This window comes from Diabrotica virgifera, chromosome 4, assembly GCF_917563875.1.
Source record: "Diabrotica virgifera virgifera chromosome 4, PGI_DIABVI_V3a".
Classification (NCBI taxonomy): domain Eukaryota; kingdom Metazoa; phylum Arthropoda; class Insecta; order Coleoptera; family Chrysomelidae; genus Diabrotica; species Diabrotica virgifera.
Genome location: NC_065446.1, coordinates 232,471,074 through 232,490,678, shown reverse-complemented (window position 1 = coordinate 232,490,678; position 19,605 = coordinate 232,471,074). Strand labels below are relative to the sequence as shown.

Below are 19,605 nucleotides of genomic sequence, written 5' to 3'. Positions count from 1 at the left end.
TACAAGGCAAAACTCTACATGACAGAATAAGAAGTGAAGAAATCAGACAAAAATGTATAATACAGGATATAGGAAGGTGGGTCAGACAGAGACGAAGCTTTTGGAACAAACATATAAAAATAATGAAGGACAGCAAACTCGTTAAAAGCGCAAAAACGAATAATAAAGTAGGTAAAAGACCACTGGGTAGACCACCAAAACTATGGCGAGAATGCTGGACCTCATCGTCCCAGGAAGACTTGATGGCAATGAACAGGCCGTAGCCTACTAGCAGGAACGATCATGCTAGAAAGAAGAAGAAAACTAAACAGTTGGAACTACTATTATCCTGGTTTTTTAGCGAGGTGTTACTCCTCGATTCCCCCTCTATTATCTTTTCTGTTTACCTCACAGCCAACATATGCAGAATTAAAAAATCGAACTTTTTACAGTTGAGACTCTGGAAAGGTGGCATTCTCGGTACATATTAGAAATATTATGGACAGATAGAGTAATGATCATTTTTTGTGTTATAGGTAAATGGCAAGACAACCCTAACCCTTTCACATTTAGCTATCTTAAACCAGCCGATGTCCCCCAAGGAGCCCACAGTCACAGACATCAACAACCAATTGGACCTCAAATAACAAATGAACCAATCGTTGAGCTTAACCTTCCACCTTTCCTCCCTACTCCTTACAGACCCGACCCAGCTTATCCTACATCTCCTACTCAAAGCGAAGCTTCCACAGTATTTTCGCAAGTCAGCAAGAAAATGAATAAATTTAAGAATGCAGCACTGAATAACAATCCATTATTTTTTGATATTAAAGAAGTTTCGACGCACTATCCAATTCTAGGAAGACCTGCATTTGTAGAAGAACAAACTGGGAGTCCCATTAATGATAACGAAATAGGAAACGAGGTGACTACTCAACGGGAAGAAAGCACTACAAAGAAAAGAAGAAGAAGACCTCAACCAAGGTTTGTATCTGTAGAGCTTTAAATATCATCCAGATCACTATTATCTCATCACCATCATCGTCGTTCTTCTTTATGTCCTTTCAGCACGTTGGTTAGCGTCATAACTATCTAAATTTTATTCACTGCCATCCTAAATATCATACCATGAATTCCTTCTTCGTCCTAGACTGCGTTTGCATGCTATTTTCCCTTGCACAATATTTTGTAGCAAGCTATATTTGGGAGATTTTCAGAAAATAAAAATTAGAATAGAAGAGGCTAAAGCGAATTTTAACAAAATGAGAAAAGTGCTCTGCATAAGAGATCTAAAGTTAGAGCTAAGAGTAAGGTTGGTTAGGCGCTACGTTTTCTCGACATTGTTTTACGGAATGGAGGCTTGGACCTTGAATGCGGCATCGATAAAAAACTGGAATCATTCGACTTGTGGGTGTATACAAGAATTCTGAAAATATCATGGACAGAATATGTCACAAACAAAGAGGTTCTGAGAAAGATGAATAAAGAAATGGAAGTCTTAAATACAATCAAAACTAGAAAATTGGAATATCTCGGACATATTACACGTGGAGAGAGATACAACTTGCTCCAACTCATTATGCAGGGAAAGATTCAAGGAAAAAGAAGCGTAGGGACACGCAGAATATCTTGGTTGCGCAAACTGAGAGAATGATACGGATGTACATCAAATGAACTTTTCAGAGCAGCGGTCTCAAAAATCTGAATAGCTATGATGATTGCCGACCTCCGTCGCGGAAATGGCACTTGATGAAGAAGAAGATATTTGGGAACTCTTATTACATATCTGAAGTACTCCAGTGTTCTCATCTAGATGCTTTTTATAATCTCAGTAGCCTTGCTGAAATATTCTAGTATTGTGGAGCTTCGAGTCTTCTCCACTCAAGAAATTCTTCTCTAGCACCACATGTAGAAAGCCTCAAGACCCCTTAGATTACTTTTATGCACAGTCCAAGACTCGACACCATAAGGTAAGACCTAGAAAACGTAGCAGCGAAGGAGGCGGATCCGCAGTGCCAATTTTAGGTCTGTTGCACAAAACCTTGGACATCCTTCTAAAAGAGTCTCTGGCTTGCTCAATTCTGGATCTAATTTCATCGTGACTCGCTGCGTTATAGTAGGGGAGCAAAGTATGCTAAATGTGCAGTCACTCGAGCGCTTTGGTTAGGAACCTATTGGGTTGTGAAGAGTAGGTCCTAAAACCAAAAAAAAGTTAAGTAAAGTTTTCCATTTTAGTGGGGACTTTCCATTTTTAGTTTAATTTTCCATTTCCAACAATCGTTTTTTCCGATTATAACGCCATCTATCCATAATTCGAAAAAATGTTTCGAATAAAAGTTACTTATTTTTAAGTAAGGAATCCAAATCTGCAATAAAAAATGGGGGCTCCTATTTTAGGTTTTAAAGTAACCACCCACACCACCTACTAATACCTACCACCACCACCTAACCACCCACACCACTAATGGTAGGGGAGCAAAGTATGCTAAATGTGCAGTCACTCAAGCGTTATGAGGACCTATTGGGTTGTAAAGAGTAGGTCCTAAAACCAAAAAAAGTTTAGTAAAATTATCCATTTAAGTGGGCGCTTGCCATTTTTTAATTTAATTTTCCATTTCCAACAATGGTTTTTTCCGATTATAACGCCATCTATGCATAATTCGAAAAAATGTTTCGAATAAAAGTTACTTATTTTTTCGTGAGGAATTAAAATCTGCAATAAAAAATTGGGGCTCATTTAAGATTTTAAAGTAACTTCCTACCCCACCTCCGTGGGGGTCGTGTTTGGTGCCATTCGATAGATTTTTCAAAAATATTGAATAAGTGTATTTTACAGTTTTTCGATCTGATGTTTCTATTTGTAAAGTATGTTTCAGATATTAACATTATGTCGATGTTGTGTATTAATATAAAGGCTTTAACCTCTTGAGCATGATTTGTTAACCCGTTGGCATTCCAAGTAGCTATTTTTAAGAATTTGATCATTTTGTTAATTTAGTGACGACGGTGGTGAGAAGATTTAACAGTGTCCCCATTTGTTCCATCAGGACTTTTAACATATTCTTTAGTTCAGCCATATCATTTGAGGCGGGAGTATTGGTAGTAGTTACTTCTGTTTGATTTGTAGTACTATTCGTAATTTGTTGTGAGTTATTAACGATTTGGGCGTAGGTAACTCCTGCTTGGACATGTTGTGCATGACCTATGCTAGGCCTGGGTCTAATCGTTGGGAATTTTTTCGTTTGTAGCTCCTTGTATACCCTGCAACCTTTGTAGTTTGCTGGGTGATCTCCCTCCCCTCGCAGAGTACACACTTGAAGTTGGCACTTCTTTCTTTTGTAGTGCATTGCTCTGTTGCATGATCCCCAGTGCGCTTTACACATCGTGGTCTAAGGTGACAGTATGACTTGGTATGTCCGTATCGTTGACATCTAGAGCATTGTGGTATCTCTCTTTTTTGGTACGGTGACTTTTCGCAAAATATTGCGGGATTCGTATTTAAAATATTAAATTTACCCCCACCCCTCTCCGTGGGAAGTCGTGTTTGGTATCATTCGATAGATTTTTAAAAAATATTGAACACATATTTTTTAGTTTTTCGATCTGTCATTCATTTCGCGAAAGGTTCGCTTTTTTCTTGTGAAACTTTGGGACTCACCCATTTCCTTACGCCCGGCTCAAATCGTCAGATTTTTGAAATATACACTCTTTTACATGTACTTAACTTACCTTATCTTAATCTGACAATTTCGAGTTTTTTTAAGGATAGATTTTTTTTTCGGGCCCCCCTTAACGAACTTCCCTGTGTTAAGAGCCAATATATGGTAGAGGTGCATCTGCAGGGTACCAGGTTTCTCCCCATATGTTAATCTAACGCGCTCGTGTAACTGCAAAAATCCCTGCTTGGGCTCCCTTACCATTACAATTTAACTGATATCCAAAGTAAACATGATATATCATCGTCATGCTTTTGGTATTATCAATACCAAAATTAGAAATACATATTTAATCGGCGGATCATATATTTGTAAGCATTAAGTTATTGATATTTATACCCATGTCATTCCGATTTATCTGTTTGCAAGTATATTCGACTATTCAGGTGAATAACTTGGGTAAAATATTGTCTCCTTGTTATACACATCTTTCAATTCTAAATTTCTTTGTATCTTCTTAGAGAAATTTGCAAGTTCAAAACATTATTAAGTGTTCCCCTCTCCTGTTCCTGTCGTCAAATCCGAAGTTTCTAATGACATTCCCTACTTCTTCAGCTCCAACTTTGACATTGAAATCGCCTTTTATGATTATTATTTCGCCTTTCTTTGTCAGTTTCATGACCTCTTCCAACTCAGTGTAGAATTCCACAATCATGTCGTCTTCTTAGATGAAGTTGATGAAGAGTAGTTTAATCTTCATTACTCTACAAGAATTGACATTTATAGAACTGAATACGTATTGATATTTAATATTTCAGAAGACCAACACCTTCCACTACTACTACAACTACGACAGAAGAACCACAACCCACGGAACCGTATATACCAGTAAATGTAAATGAAGAGCTTCCTGCGGAAACAGAAAAACCTCCTCCAAAACGTTTACGTACCAGACCTAATAGATATAGGGTCCCTACCGGAAGTGGTGCCATAAACCAAGACATTCAAGAGAATCCCGTTCAGTATAGAACCACTACCCCTTCTAGTGAAATGGAAGAAAACAGTGGAGAAAAGAAAGTTAGAGGACGAAATCGGTATAGGCAAAGAGGTTAGTTTATTATGCCAATATCAGAGAATACTAAGTTTTGAAAATGTTATTAAATAAGCTATTTGAGTATACAGGGTGTTTTAGTAATAATTGAAAATATTTTAACTGTAGATTTCTCAGCTCAAAATCTTCATATCTAACCCAAATCAATTAAATAAAATGTGGCTCCTTACTGAGTTACAGGGTGTTTTATTTAATTATTTTAAAAATTATCTGTACCCAGCACTTTAAAACTATCTGACATATTCTTGTCATACTTGGCAGAAAGCTTATTGAGGGCGTCACATTGAACATCAAAATTGTTCTTTTATTTAGATTATAACAAAATGATTCTTTTTAGAACCACAATTTGTTTTTAAATGTTGAATGCATCTATTGACTATGACACAAAAACACACATAATTAATGCATTATTCAAAATAACTGTGCCGCTTCATTTTTAACTTCAAATATCTCGAAAAATATTGACTTTATCGTTACGAATAAAGAGTATATTATTTATATTGAAAGTATTGGAGAATCGGAAAAAATTGCGCTAAAATAGTAATTCCGCCAGTGGTGTTTATTTTGGTAAGGTTCAGCCATTCACTGTCCCCTATCGTGCGTCTCTGGTAGTAATAGTACGCTCAGAAATATTTATTTAACATGATTTAGTAGGGTGTATTGCACTTACACTTCTTGCCGAGTATAACAAGGATATATCAAATAGTTTTAAAGTACTGGATACAGTACTAGTACTAGTTTTTAAATAAAACACCGTGTAACTCAATAAGGAGCCACATTTTATTTAAGTGAATTGGGTTAGCCCAAGTTAGAGGAATGTTATTAATACTGGGGGATTTTAACGCTCGAATAGGCAAGCAAGTAATACCCGGAATTAAACAAAAACATAATAAGAATGTCAAAAACGAAAATGGAGAACTGATGAGAAATTTCTGCACGAATAACGAACTTCGAATAAACATCTTTTTGACCACAAAGACCAACAAAAATATACATTCAATAACACCCGTGGACAAAGATCTATGATAGATTATTTTGTAACTTACAGAGATATACATCCATCAAAAATGTCAACTCAACTCAACTCAGCAGATGTAGATAGTGACCAAAGCCTAGTATTACGTAAAATTCACCATTCACATAAGAATCACCATGAAATAATTCACACCTAAGGCCTTGATCATTAAGGGCGGTTTGCCAACGTAAACGTCGCGATTAACATATTCTCCCCCTATTTTCCTTGGTATTAGGGTGAAACTTCAAAGGCGGCAATAGGGTGAGATCAAGTAAAACAGGTAAACCGCGCAGTCGACGTTGGCAAACTGCCTGCATATTATAAACAAGCCCTAAGAGAGTGGCACCAACACAAACAAAAATCAGAGTCGAAGGATTAAATACAGAATCCACGGAATAAGATAAAATGTGAAGTGAAGATAAAATGTGAAGAAAAGAAGAAATCTTTTTTACAATACAGAACAAAACAAACGCAACAAGAATACAACCACTATAAACGAATTAGAAACGAAACTAACACTTTAGTCAGATAAATAAAAAGGAAACACTAGAAGAGCTTCTCAAAACAGATGGAACACGAATTTTACGGAACACAAAAGGAAATATTAATAATGATTAGAGGACAAAGAAAAGAGAAGAACGAACTAATAAAAACGAAACACATTTAGAAGGAAACTTGGGCAGACTATTTTCGATCTCTGTTTGCTAAAGGTGACGATAACGAACAACCAACACCTGAAGTGGCAACAAAAGAATAAATAAACATTGAAGAAGCAGAGGTAACGGAAGCATTTAGGAAATTAAAAAATAGAAAATCACAGAATATTGAATGAACTCATAAAATACGGAGGACAAGATCTGACCAAACAACTATTAAAACTATGTAATCCAAAAAATATTAGAACAAAACAGAATGCCACAGGAATGGAGATCAAGAACTCCATTCCTGATACAGAAAGGACAAAAAATGCTAGAAACAGCAGAGATGAAAACACTTCGAAAAAATGATGGTAAGACACTAAGGGATAGACCTAGAAGTGCAGATATACGACAAAGATGCAAGGTGGACAACATTAATAACTGAGTGAAAAACAGAAGAGTAAAATAGAACGACCACATAAGCCGAATGACAACAAATAGAGTAGTAAGGATGGCGAAAGACGGTTCCCCAATAGGAAGACGTTCAGTGGAAAGACCACGAAAACGATAGAATGGCAACTTACTGGAAGCACATTGAAAAACAGACAGAGTCATGTCTAAACAAAGAGAAGAAGAAGAAGGGTTAAACCTTATCAATATTTTAAGCCGAGGAATCTACAGTTAAAATATCTCTAATTATTAATGAAACACCCTGTATATAGTTTTATTTGTAGAATATTAAAATTTTGTATTTATAAAATAGATAATTTCGTATTAGTACTATCGTATAGTGGGTTCGCTAAACTCAGACACAACTGGCTAGTAATTTTAGTAGGTAGTTTTTTTTGCCAATTTTGCCAAAATTGGCAAAATTACTAACTATTTAGTAATTATTAACTATTTAGTAATTATTTTTTTGCCAATTTTACTAAATTGGCAAAATTACTTACTAAAATCACTAGCCAGTTGTGTCTGAGTTTAGCGAACGTACCATACTATTATTATAATTAGTGTTATATTTTTAGGAAACGCAATTAAAGACCCTAGCGACGCAAGAAATTCCATATATCGTAAACGAACCAGACCAACAACTACAACAACAACCGTGAAACCAGCAAATCACAAAATGGTTGACTCAGAATACAACGAACCATCAGAAAACAATGGATTCAAATCAAAATACTTCTACCATTCTGATTTGGAGACAACACGTAAACCTCAAAGAATAGTTGACTACGAAGAAATGATGAGCTATGAAGATAAAAGCGAAGTTAGCTATGAGAGTACGTCCAGTGGCAAATTAATTGAAGATATTGGGTACAAGGGATTGAGAACTACCACAGCTCCTGAAGAAACTACTGTAGTAAGTAACATATGTATATCTTGCAGATATCGAGCAAATGTATTTATTAAATCTTGCCCAAATATACTTACACTCTTAGATCATCATCAAGTGCATTCCGTCAGAAAAGAAGATATCACACACACTGGATAAAGGACAAACAGATTAAAATATTTAAATGAAGGTACGATAATGGATGTTTCCATTATCCATTAATGTACCTCCAAACTTCGAACAATGTAGCCGATTCAGATATTTTAATCTGTTTTTCCTTTGTCCATTGTGTTATTTTTACCGTTAATTTTAAGTCAATGTCTATTGCATTCTGGGATTATTTTTCGAACCATTCACGTAGATTTCGAAGCCGCGATATGTTTCTTCTTCCCACACTTCTTTTGTCCTGCCTGATATTTCTTAAAAGTTCGTACTTTTCACCCCTCATAATGTGCCCCAAGTATTCCGTCTTTCTAGTTTTTATCTCATTTATAATTTCGCATCTTTTGTCTATAAAGTTTGGAGTACTTGCGTGTTAATGACGCGGTCCATGATATTTTTCACATCGCGGTCACATCTCGAATGCTTCGATGTTTTTTATGGTCGACTGTTTTAGTGTCCAGGCCTCAATTCCATATAACAGGGTGGAAAAAACATAACACCGCAGCATTCGTATTCGTAACTTTATGTTGATATCACGATTGCAAAAGAGTTTGCGCATTCTATTAAAGACTGATCTAGCAATTTCTATTCTGCATTTAATCTCTTTTGTTTGATTAGTATCGTCTGTGATCCAAGCACCTAGATATTTAGAACAGGACACACGCTCAATCGCTGTATTGTCTATTACAAGATTAGCTCTGATGTTTACTATCAGACCAACATCTTCTTCCGCAAGTGCTTGTTGACAGATGGCTTCACTATACAGATTAAATAAAAGTGGCGATAAGACACATCCCTGCCCTACTCCTTAAATAACTATGCTCGATACAATTAATATAATAATTCTACAATTGCATTAATTACGGCACATTTATGAATAATATATACCTACCATTGTTTAAGTGTGTTTGTCTTCTTCTTCTAAAGATGCATATCTTCTAGTGATATTGGCCACATGGACCCATCTTATTCTATTTCCTAAAATTGGCCAGCCAAGATATACGTCTGCGTCAAAGGCCTCTCTTACCCTCAATCTTACCTCGTAGAATAAACTGTAGAAATCGGTATTGATTATTACGCATAACATTACCGCAGCAAGCCATTTTTTTTTCTTTACGGTATCCATCATTTCTTTGGCTTTTCTTAACATCTGGTGAATAGTTCTGGTAGTTGTGCGGTGTATATAATGAGACCATTCATGGTGAAATGTGATGCATCAGTAGTATCACATTTCAAATACCTCTGACTGTTTTATGACATCTTCTGTAAGACTCCAGCTTTCTGTTCCGTAGAAGAGGACACTAAATACCTACTTAACATCTAAGAATTCTCATGCGTATATGGATACTCAAAGATAAGTTGCAGAGAAGACAGTTAAACAACTTGCTTTTTCAATGCAAGTTTTGATTTCGTAGCTACATATGATCTTTAATATTGCAGCTCAGATAGCATTTTTCTCCTCTCTTTCTAACGGTGTATCGTATATGGTAATTTGGACGTTTATGTTAGTATAATGATCATTATTTTTATCTTCTTATAATTTAATTCCGTTTTTTATAACATGTTTCTAAAACATTATCCATCATCTTTTGAAGTACCTGCGCACTATCAGCCAGCAATATCGAATCGTCTGCATATCCAATATTAATTATAAGTTGGCCATTTACTGCAATATCATCTGATTCGTGCAAGTCTTCTCTAAAGATGTTTTCAGAGAATATATTAAAAAATGCTGGTGACAGTATCCAACCTTTTTGGATTCTTTTTCCGACTGTAAAGGTCCCTGAAAGAAGATGTTACTTTTTTTGACACTGCTTTTATTTATGTGTCTTTGTAAACACAACTTATTGCAAATTATTTTTTAGCTAAATATTCGCAATCCAGAAAACGAAGTCGATTCTGTGACGGTTCCTCCACAGTATCAGAATGAGGAAGAACAAATAGTGGATACAACAGTAGCTACGACCATCCCTACAACTACCACAACAGAAGCACCAACCACAACAAAAGTAAGCAGGATTAAGACAAGGCCTACCAACTTCAAAACATCCAATAGGCCGAGGTTTAGCGTGAAGGACTATAGGCAGCGGTTAAATCAATTTACTACAAGTACACCATCTACTACGACTGATATTGTAAAAACTACATCGGAAGGTTCTAGAATTAGGTAAGCATGATATTCTTCTCATAAACCATTTAACAATTTATTTTTGTGGACGTTATCGATTTAAAAGGCTATATCCATTTGTCATCTTATACATTACTTCTTCTTCCTTTTCTCATATCCTTTTATCCTCTCAAGCGTCGGATTAGAATTCTAGTTCTCCCCTTACCCATTTTTCCACGCATTTCTATTTTTGGCCATCGTTTTTAAATCTTCAATACTTTTCTTTTTATTTCTTCGATCTGGTTTAACCATTTCCTTTTGGTCTTTCCCTTCTCCTTTTTCTTCTACTTCCCAATTCTAACCAATATCCATTTCCATTTTTGCATCTTTGTGTCTTAGTATTGTTGCATTATATGTGTAGTATAATCGTGTAGATTTATTTCCTTTATTTTGTTATTTCCGCGTCTATTTTGTCATCCTCATCATCAATGGTGCTACAGATCTATAAAAGAGAATCGACCTTCCCAAGTCTTTTACGGCAGTCAGTCCTATCCATTGCCAACCGTTGCCAGTTTGCTGCGCCTATTTTTCTCCCATCCTCATCTACACCATCCTTTCATCTGAGTTTTGGCTTACCCCTATTTCTACTTTCCACAGGTTGTGACATAAGGATTCTTTTAGGAGGGTTATATCTGTGGTATACCTCGTAGTTGTAACTCCTCCTCCAAAAACCATTTTCACAGATGCCACCAAATATTCCTCTCAGGATTCTTCGTTCAAATATAAGCAGAAGGTTTTCATCTGCCTTGGAGATGGTCCATGTCTCCGATCTATATGTTAATACTGGTTGTATAAGGGTTTTTTTGGTTTTTTGGCTTAACTTTCTACTTCTCATATGGCTACTCAGTCCAAAATAATTCTCCTTGAAATTCCCTGTCATGAAATTCTCCTTGGTGATCAGGGAGCCTAAGTATGTGAATTTGTCCACCACTTCAAAGGTAGAGTTATCAACCGTGAATTTGTGACCGATATGTTTCTGGCTCTATTGTTGGATGTTGATGCCATCATCTTAGTTTTCTCCTCGTTTACTTGCAGGCCCATATTTTTTTAGTCTATTTTGCCATCATCAGTCACAACACTGCCAGATATTCGTACGTTGTTATTTGTTCTAATATTGTTCCATTACATTTAATCTCCTTATTGTTTTAGTCTTTCTTTTGATTAACTATCATCGTTGTTTTTTTATAATATATTCACCTTCATTTTCATTTTTAGTATTTCTTCAGTCCACCAATTCATCAGCCTCTGCATTTTATTTTTCTTTATAAGTTAAATTGTATTTCAGAAGAAAAATACAAATGTCTTGTTACTTAGTAAAGTCGACTTCATTGTCTTTACAAATAGAGACGCTAATTGTAAAATTCCCTACCTAGCTGGGATTCGAACTCACAACCTTTGGATCCTAAGGTAGGCTCTCTTACCTGAATTACAGAGTGGAAAAAGTTTTTTAAAATTTGTCTTAATTAAGAAAATCTATAACACTGTACTTTTCGACATTTCTCAATGGGTCTATTGAATAAAAATACGTATTTGCTTTAACTTCCTCGTATTTAAGTATTTACTTAATAGTAATTGAATAAAGCATTAAAGAAATGACTTTATTCAATTAGTATTAAGTAAATACTTAAATACTTGTAAGTAAAAGCAAATACTTCTTTTCATTCAATAGACCCAGTGATCGACCTGTATCTAGCTGATGAGGTGAACTATTGATGATTTGATTGGACAATAGTTACTTTAAAGAAAACAGGAGTCATGACATCTTAACTACTTTTTTTCTATCTCCTCTAATTTTCGATATACCCTGCAAAACCCACCAATTTGGGATAATCTGCACATATTTGATGAGTGTGAATAATTTCTCATTATTTTTATCTCCGTTTATACTAAAACATTAAAATTTTTGAGGTATATTTTTTAAGTAACATCTCACTTTTAGAACATTCATATTATATTTTTATCTTTTAGATTCCCATCAAGGCTAAGAACAAGACCTACACATTCCTCTACAACAACTGCTCCTCCACCACCAGAGGAAACCACCACGGAAGTAGTAATACGTAGAAGATTCAAACCTAAAGACCCCAGACACTCAACAACGACAGAAATACCAAACATCATTCCAGAGACTAACATTAAGTCAGTAAATACCAGGTTAAGACCATTTGATCGATACAAATCTACAGAAGCTCCTCCAAAGGCTAAAGTCTCAATTAAACCGTCTATTTACTTAAACAGACGAAAGCCATCTATAAACATGAGAACCAAGTTAAACAAACCAGAAGAATTACCTGTAAAAGAAAAAGAACCCGAAGAAAAACAAGAAGAGGATAGAGAAGACTCTGAACTTACAACAGAATACCAGTCCGTTAAACTGAGTACTTCTACCGATGCACATCTAACAACACCTGATGTCAACGAAGATGACTATTCCCAGCGAGTATCTGATCTAACCTCTTCTTTCAAGAGTGAATACGATACTCCTGGGTTATTCAAAAACGTAGCTCCTGTCAGCAGGAGGGTGCCCAACTATTTTACCATTTCTACAGAAGATCCTATTTTACCAATTGAAGCGTTCTTCCCGGGTATCAACGAGAAGGATAAAGATACTTGAATAGGTTAAGAAATGTGTCTGTGTTAATACTTTTAAATATGCAGGTATGCATAGTTTTATCATTTTCATACATCACTGCCGATATGTTGCTACAATTTCTACCTTTGGAAAGATATAGAAAGAAACTTAATTCTCATAGGTATTTAAGCTATCAGTAGTAAACTATAGAAGACTTCTACTTCCTTAGATTATAACAGAAATTCGTACTTCCATCTTTCAATGAAATAAAACATGAGCTATAACACGAAAAATGTCTAGTTGAGTTTCTATACAGAGTGAGTTTTATATATGGAATCAATTATCTCGGAAACGGTTTGGACGATTTTTATAGGTTTTAGTGAGTACGGGCCTTGTGATGCGGCCGATATTATGGCGGTATTTACGTTGTTGTCTGATCTTCTGTTTTTTCTGGAAATCTAACGAACTGTCTTATTTCAAATGGAACACCCTGTATATTTTTCGCGTTTTGAAGTTCTTAAGTCCTTAAGAAATACTAATTATTTTTCATGTAATGTACCTTTTACCTAAATGCCATAATTTCTGAGTTATTGCTACATTTATTTAAACAAATTATCAAAATCAATTTTTTCGACCCGGCCAGATATTATTCTAGATTTTTTGGATCTTTAGGAATAAAATAGGTCTCTTGTAATTTTTCGTTAAAGTTGATTGTTTTCAAGTTACAATTAAAAAAATAAACGAAAAATGACTATTTTCAACGATCAAAAACAGAAGTAAAAAATATCATGTTTGAAAATACGAAGTACCTAAATTCAAGTTCAAATCTTCTATTATCAGTTCGTGATAAGAATTTTTGGCGTGTTTCATTCTAAAACATTGTTTTTATTTGTCAATGAAGCGCTTATAAGAGGACAGCATTAACAACCTAAAAAAAAGGTTTTTAAAAGAAATAAGCCCAAAATACTTGTCATTAACTGATAGAATAAGGTTTGGGTTTGAATTGAGACACTTAGTAATTTCAAAAATTATATTTTTTAACTTGTGTTTTTGAGCATTGAAAATCGTAATTTTTCACCTTTAGAGAAAAACTAGAATAGACTTTTTTTGTTCCGAATGATTAAAAAAACTTAAAATATTATTTGCACTTACCGAAAAAACTGATAATTTGTTTAAAATAAATTGTTCAATTAAAGTATCAATAACTCCAAAATTATGGCTTTTAGGTATAGGGAATATTACATAACAAATAATCATTATTTCTTAAGGACTTCAAAAGGCAAAAATATACAGGATCTTCCATTTGAAATCAAAAGTAGATTTCCAGAAAAACGGCAGATCTGACAACAATGTAAATACCAATATCGGCCGCATCACAAGACCCTTACTTACTATCTTACTAAAACCTATAAAAACCGTGCAAGCCGTTTTCGAGATAATCGAGGCCTTCCAAACATAAAACTCACTCTGTATATTAAAATGATGGAATTTTGGTAGAAATTTCTGTTCCTTATGACATGACTATTTTAATTTATGTCTATGTTTACTTTCTGTATGTTTTTCCAGATCTATATATGTACATAGTATTTTAAGTCCAAACCTTTTGCTACATGAATGATTTTTTCAATGATTTTATGAATTTCTAAAGTTTCTCTCTCTTTTGTATTGTTGTAAATGTTAGCTAATTTGTGAAAGGGGAATATTGATGCTCATTTTTGAAAACCTTTCTCTAGTTTTTATCTTGCACCTTCATACTATTGTTTCCATGATTAGGCTGAAGAGTAGATTGACAACGTATATCTCTGTCTGACCTTCTTCTTCATCTTAGTTCAGGCGAGACACGTTAATCCCTGTCACTTGGTCATAAAGTCTTTGTGACATACCTTGCTTTTATCATAAGTCTTGTGGCCTCAACGAAAGCCAACAGTTGCCTTATTGGTAGTTTTAGGATCTCCTCTGTTTCAAACCTCAGTTGGACAGTGAATTTTCTTCCAGTGTATGGCAGTATTTTCTTCCATTTCGAATTTTCTGCACCTTGTCAGCTATTTTTTAACCTTGCTTTTAAAGCAACTTTGGTAATGCCGATGCCACAAAATAGTTATGGGCTTACAAAAGTTTCTCTTGAACCAACAAATCTGCCATTTTTCTGCTAATATTCAATTTATTAACAGGCAAGGCAGAGCGCACGTATCGACCACACGGTTTTCAAATCTCTATAAAGGCGGGTGTACATTGCTAGTAAATAACGAACGTGGTTCACACTAAAAAACAAGCGTTATCTACGCTTCTGTGCAATACGTTTCTTAAGAAACGTTATTGTGTTTACACTGGGCACGAGAGTTTTATGTGTTAGTAGTGGACATGGCATCATCATTTGTATTAGAGTCTACTATTACAACCTGCGAAATAATAGTTATTATTTCTGCAGTACATGTTTTGCTGTAAAATTTTGAATTTCAAGCAGAGCAACACTTCTTTCTACTGCTGCGTTTCGCGAGTCATTATTTTTATACCTTGCGTCAGAATCATTCCAGAGTACAGGATCACTTTCGTGCAATTCTACAAATCTAACATATAACGGTCTCCCGTTCATTCAGATGCTCATTTTTGAGGGTAAAAGCAACTCTTTACGACTGTCTTTAGAGCGTGAAATATTTAACATGTTTAATGTCTATTGTGGAGTGGCGTAGACCATTCGTGAGGCAATCGTGCTGCACGAACATCTGCTTACATAAAGGCGGGTTGACATTACTAGTGAATAACGAACGTGGCTCACGCTTACGTATTTTGCCCGTGCTATTGTTAGATATTTTATTATCTATTTTCAAACTCGAGCAGTACATTTGTATTTATGCAATGCATAGATACAAATGTACTGCTCGAGTTTGAAAATAGATAATAAAATATCTAACAATAGCACGGGCAAAATACGTAAGCGTGAGCCACCTTCGTTATTCACTAGTAATGTCAACCCGCCTTTAGTCGTGTAGCATGGGCCAACTACGTAAGCGTAAGCCACGTTCGTTATTCACTAGTAATGTCAACCCGCCTTAACACCGGTAATATTGCTCGAATTTACTTCCAACTTGGTGTAAATTTAAATACCCTTGAAGTACTATTACTCTTTCATATGGAATAAACAGTCGATTTTTTCAAAATACAAGAGCTATGTAACCCCTTCAAATACCTATATACTAATGCCATTCACAGGCGTAATCCAATTAAAACAATTTTTAAGTCCAGCTTTTATTTAAGAATAATTATCTGTGAAAAAAAGTATGAAGTATAGATTTAAATATGTGTTGCATAACAGCAACAAATTCTACCTGACTAGAGTATATTTCTATCCTGTCACGTATAGTAACTATTATATACCGTATGTACTTACGTTAAATTTTATTAACTATTTATTTATAAATATATATTATTTATTGTTAGACTTGTAAAAATCTTGATATAAATAAACGAAAAATACATTTAGCCTAGTTATTTTATTTTTACTATAGGGTGGCCAGAAAGTCCCTTAACATTAATGAATTGCTGTTGTTGTACTAGAAAGGGAAAAAACACAATTTAGTTTGTAAGTTATTTATTAATTGATACGACGCCCAATTCATATGCTCATCGGTCTCAGCATTCTCGGAGTTACTGATATAAAAAGCTTGGCGAACTCCGTATCGCACTTTCTCATTCGAAACATATCTGCATTTTCTAATTTCCTCTTCAATGAAAGCCCACAGTGAATTGTCCAGTACGTTGTCAAATCTGGACTTTTCGGAGGCCAAAGAATTGGAAAACCTCGTCCAATCCATCGGTCCGGGAAGATTTCATTCAGCCGATTGCGAACAGCGACAGCAAAATGGGGTGAAGCGCTATCTTGTTGAAAACAAACAAGGCCTTCACTTGCAAATATTTTGCATGTGATCTTGCATTGTTGACCGTGCAATAATAAACTTTGCAGAGCGTTTCCGCGACGACATCATCGGTGAACGTTCAATGGAATCCTCAATGCCGGTACAAATTTCAGCTTGAGTGCTTGGTTTTCCACTTCTTGGTGCGTCGAGAACGGTTCCGAATGAAAAAGCTTTCTTCTCCCACGACATCAAAATTAGTCTGGATTGTGATGGCTTTTTAAAGCAAACAACAAAATCATGTCAGCCATTGTTTTATTGTTACGCCGACGTTCGTGTATCCACACTGCAGCGGCCAAACGTTCTTTAATTATATACTCTCTTACGTCCGCCATTATGCTTCAATCACAAATATTGTTGTCTGTCTGCGTGACCAGACAGGTGCCCTTGACGATGCGCATGCGCGGAACGCCAACCAACATTGGCGCGGTGTTGAAACATTATTATTTTTAGTGTAAAGGGACTTTCCGGCCACCCTATACATACCTCTATTACCTATACTCTATACCTTTTGCAAAAGATTCCATTTATATATAACATAAATTTCAATTATGCTTCTTTTCATGAGCATTTCTCAGTGCGTCACAAATGATAGAAAAAAGGTCCGTGATAATATACAATTTAGTGACATGACATTTTAGTTAAATCTGACAGTTGCCATATTTTATTTGCAATTTGGCATACAATCAAATCAATTGTGTTTATTGCATTTATAAAATGGTATTTTCTTTGATTTGTAATTTGTTTTTGGATTATAGCGCCATCTATTGACAACTGGAATAAATGTTATAAATGTCACCTTCGAAATGTAATCACTGACGTGCGTTTTTTTCTGTCACATGCAATTTAATGGGTTAGAAAGAAATCGAAAAACTGTGACGCACTGAAAGATCCTCATGATAAAAAGCATACACAAAAATTACTTTCGTGTTAAAATACACACGTAGCTTAATAGGTTTTATTTTTGATGTTCTGGTGATACAAACTTAAAAACTAAACTAAGTGTTCATATGCATCCAAAAGTGCATAAACATGTCAAAATGGGTATATTAAGGGCCAGATTCTGTTATTAGGGGTTTTTGGAGTCGTTTAAGACGGATACGCCATCAGACTAGACCACCGGAGTACTTGGTGTCCAAGTTCACTGCTAACGCATGTCATCTAAAGTTTCGAGGGTTTCGGCACCAAATTGATGCAAACAGATTACTCGGGGATTTTTGGGGTCGCTGCCATCAGAACCGACCTGGTGCTCAAAAACCTTCCAAACTCCAGAAGATAACATGCCTTAGGAGTGACTTTGGGCGCAGGTGGTCCCGGAATCGTTTCTGATGGCGTATTCGTATACAGCGACCCCAAAAACCGCCACGTAATCTATTTGCATGCATTCAAGGCCGAAAACATTCACAAAACTCCAGAAGATGACGTGACTTAGCAGTAACAGTGAGCACCAGGTGCTCTGGGGGTCAGTTCTGATGGCGTATTCGTGGTCAGTAACTCCAACAACCCCTCGTGTACTCTGTTTGCATCAGTTTAGTGCCAAAATCCCTCGAAACTCCAGAAGATGACGTGTCCTAGCAGTGACACTGGGCACCAGGTGCTCTGGGGGTCAGTTCTGAAGGCATATTCGTGTTCAGCGACTTCAAAAACCTAGTAATCGATTTGCAACAATTTAGTGCTGATAATCCTCGAACATCTAGCTGACGTGCCCTAGCGACAACCAGGTGCTCCGGATGTCGTTTCTGATGGCGTAGTCGTGTTCAGTGACCCCAAAAACCCCCGAGTAACAAAATATGGCTCTTAATACACTTATTTTGACATGTTTATGCACTTTTGAATGCATTTATGCACTCTAATGCCTGGTTGCACCAACAAATCTTAAGCTCCAGCTTAGCTAAGCTCAGTTTATAAATAGGGCCGCTTTGAGTGTCACTTACGTTGCAGCATAATTTTCGATTTTTATCTAAGCAATTTACGTGGCAATCCACTGTGGCAAGCTAAAAATTGGTCCAGGGCTCAAATGGTGCAACACGTATTTTTCGTAAGTAGAGCTTAAAGCAGGTTTTAAGCTTATGATCTGTTAATGCAACCAGGCATTAGTGCTGTATTTAAAAATCGATTTATTCCCGTTTTTTAGTGCTAAATGCCCTTATGTAGAATTGTAATTTAAATTATAAGTTTATTGTATATAATTTTTCTTAAATATTAACATGAACACGAAACGAGCGTCCGTCGACGCCCACAGGGACAGTTGTGTGGACAGATGGGTGGAACCAATCGACGGTGGTGCGAAGATTGTGTTTATTTTCAATCGCAGTTTCTGTATTATTTTTTTTAATGGCATAGACTATATGCCAATCAGCCAGTCATAACATGACTACTATATCAAGAAGAATAAACATTTAAATACTGTAAAGTGCATAAAATATCAATAACGAAGAAAAGTTAGTTCAGTTGATGTTGAAACGTAATTAAGTACTGAAATGAAAAAGATGGTACAAAGCAACTGCATACTTCAATCGCAGTTAAGACATAAAAATAACATTAGAGCCCTTTGAACCAATTTTAATGGGTTAGTTCTCAGGAGAAAACGGATTAAACCATGAAGAAGAGGGAGATTAGATGTAACAGATTTTTATTTAGCGTGGGGTTCGATAGTTAGTCGGTTTTAACATCGGAACATCGGCGGACGTGTTATTTGGGATAATCGAAAAATACGCAACTTAAAGGGACGCTTTAAGGAGGGTATTATGACAAGCCGGTTATGATATCGATAGTAATTAGACGCGTTTATTTCCAAATACATTTTCTGTTGTATAAGAACGAGTAAAATTTTGGTCGCAATTACACAAACACTTTTACATTTCGTCAACTTATCAGTACCTATAATTTAGTTGTCTATTTTATTAATTAAAACTGTTAAGCATAATATGGACTTTTATTACGAGTGTCTTTAACGAATCCTACACTTATTTCTGTCCAATGGCGGATCCTATTAGTTTTCCACTTTGTAGAATAGTTATGTGTCTCTGATAGCATTACCTAGCCATTTTGTTTCTTG

The 19,605-nt window shown here is 35.6% G+C and overlaps 1 protein-coding gene across 1 annotated transcript in view; it reads left to right on the top strand.

Annotated features, from left to right (window-relative positions):
* LOC114327525 (uncharacterized) overlaps nt 1–16,116 on the top strand; it is a 132,163-nt gene extending 116,047 nt beyond the window's left edge. Inside the window, exons 8-12 of the mRNA XM_028276192.2 lie at nt 516–963; nt 4,454–4,743; nt 7,425–7,762; nt 9,763–10,064; nt 12,033–16,116. Of these exons, the coding sequence (XP_028131993.1) occupies nt 516–963; nt 4,454–4,743; nt 7,425–7,762; nt 9,763–10,064; nt 12,033–12,678 (2,024 nt within the window). The 3' untranslated portion in view covers nt 12,679–16,116. The remainder of the gene's footprint in view (nt 1–515; nt 964–4,453; nt 4,744–7,424; nt 7,763–9,762; nt 10,065–12,032) is intronic.
* The last annotated feature ends 3,489 nt before the right edge of the window (nt 16,117–19,605 follow it).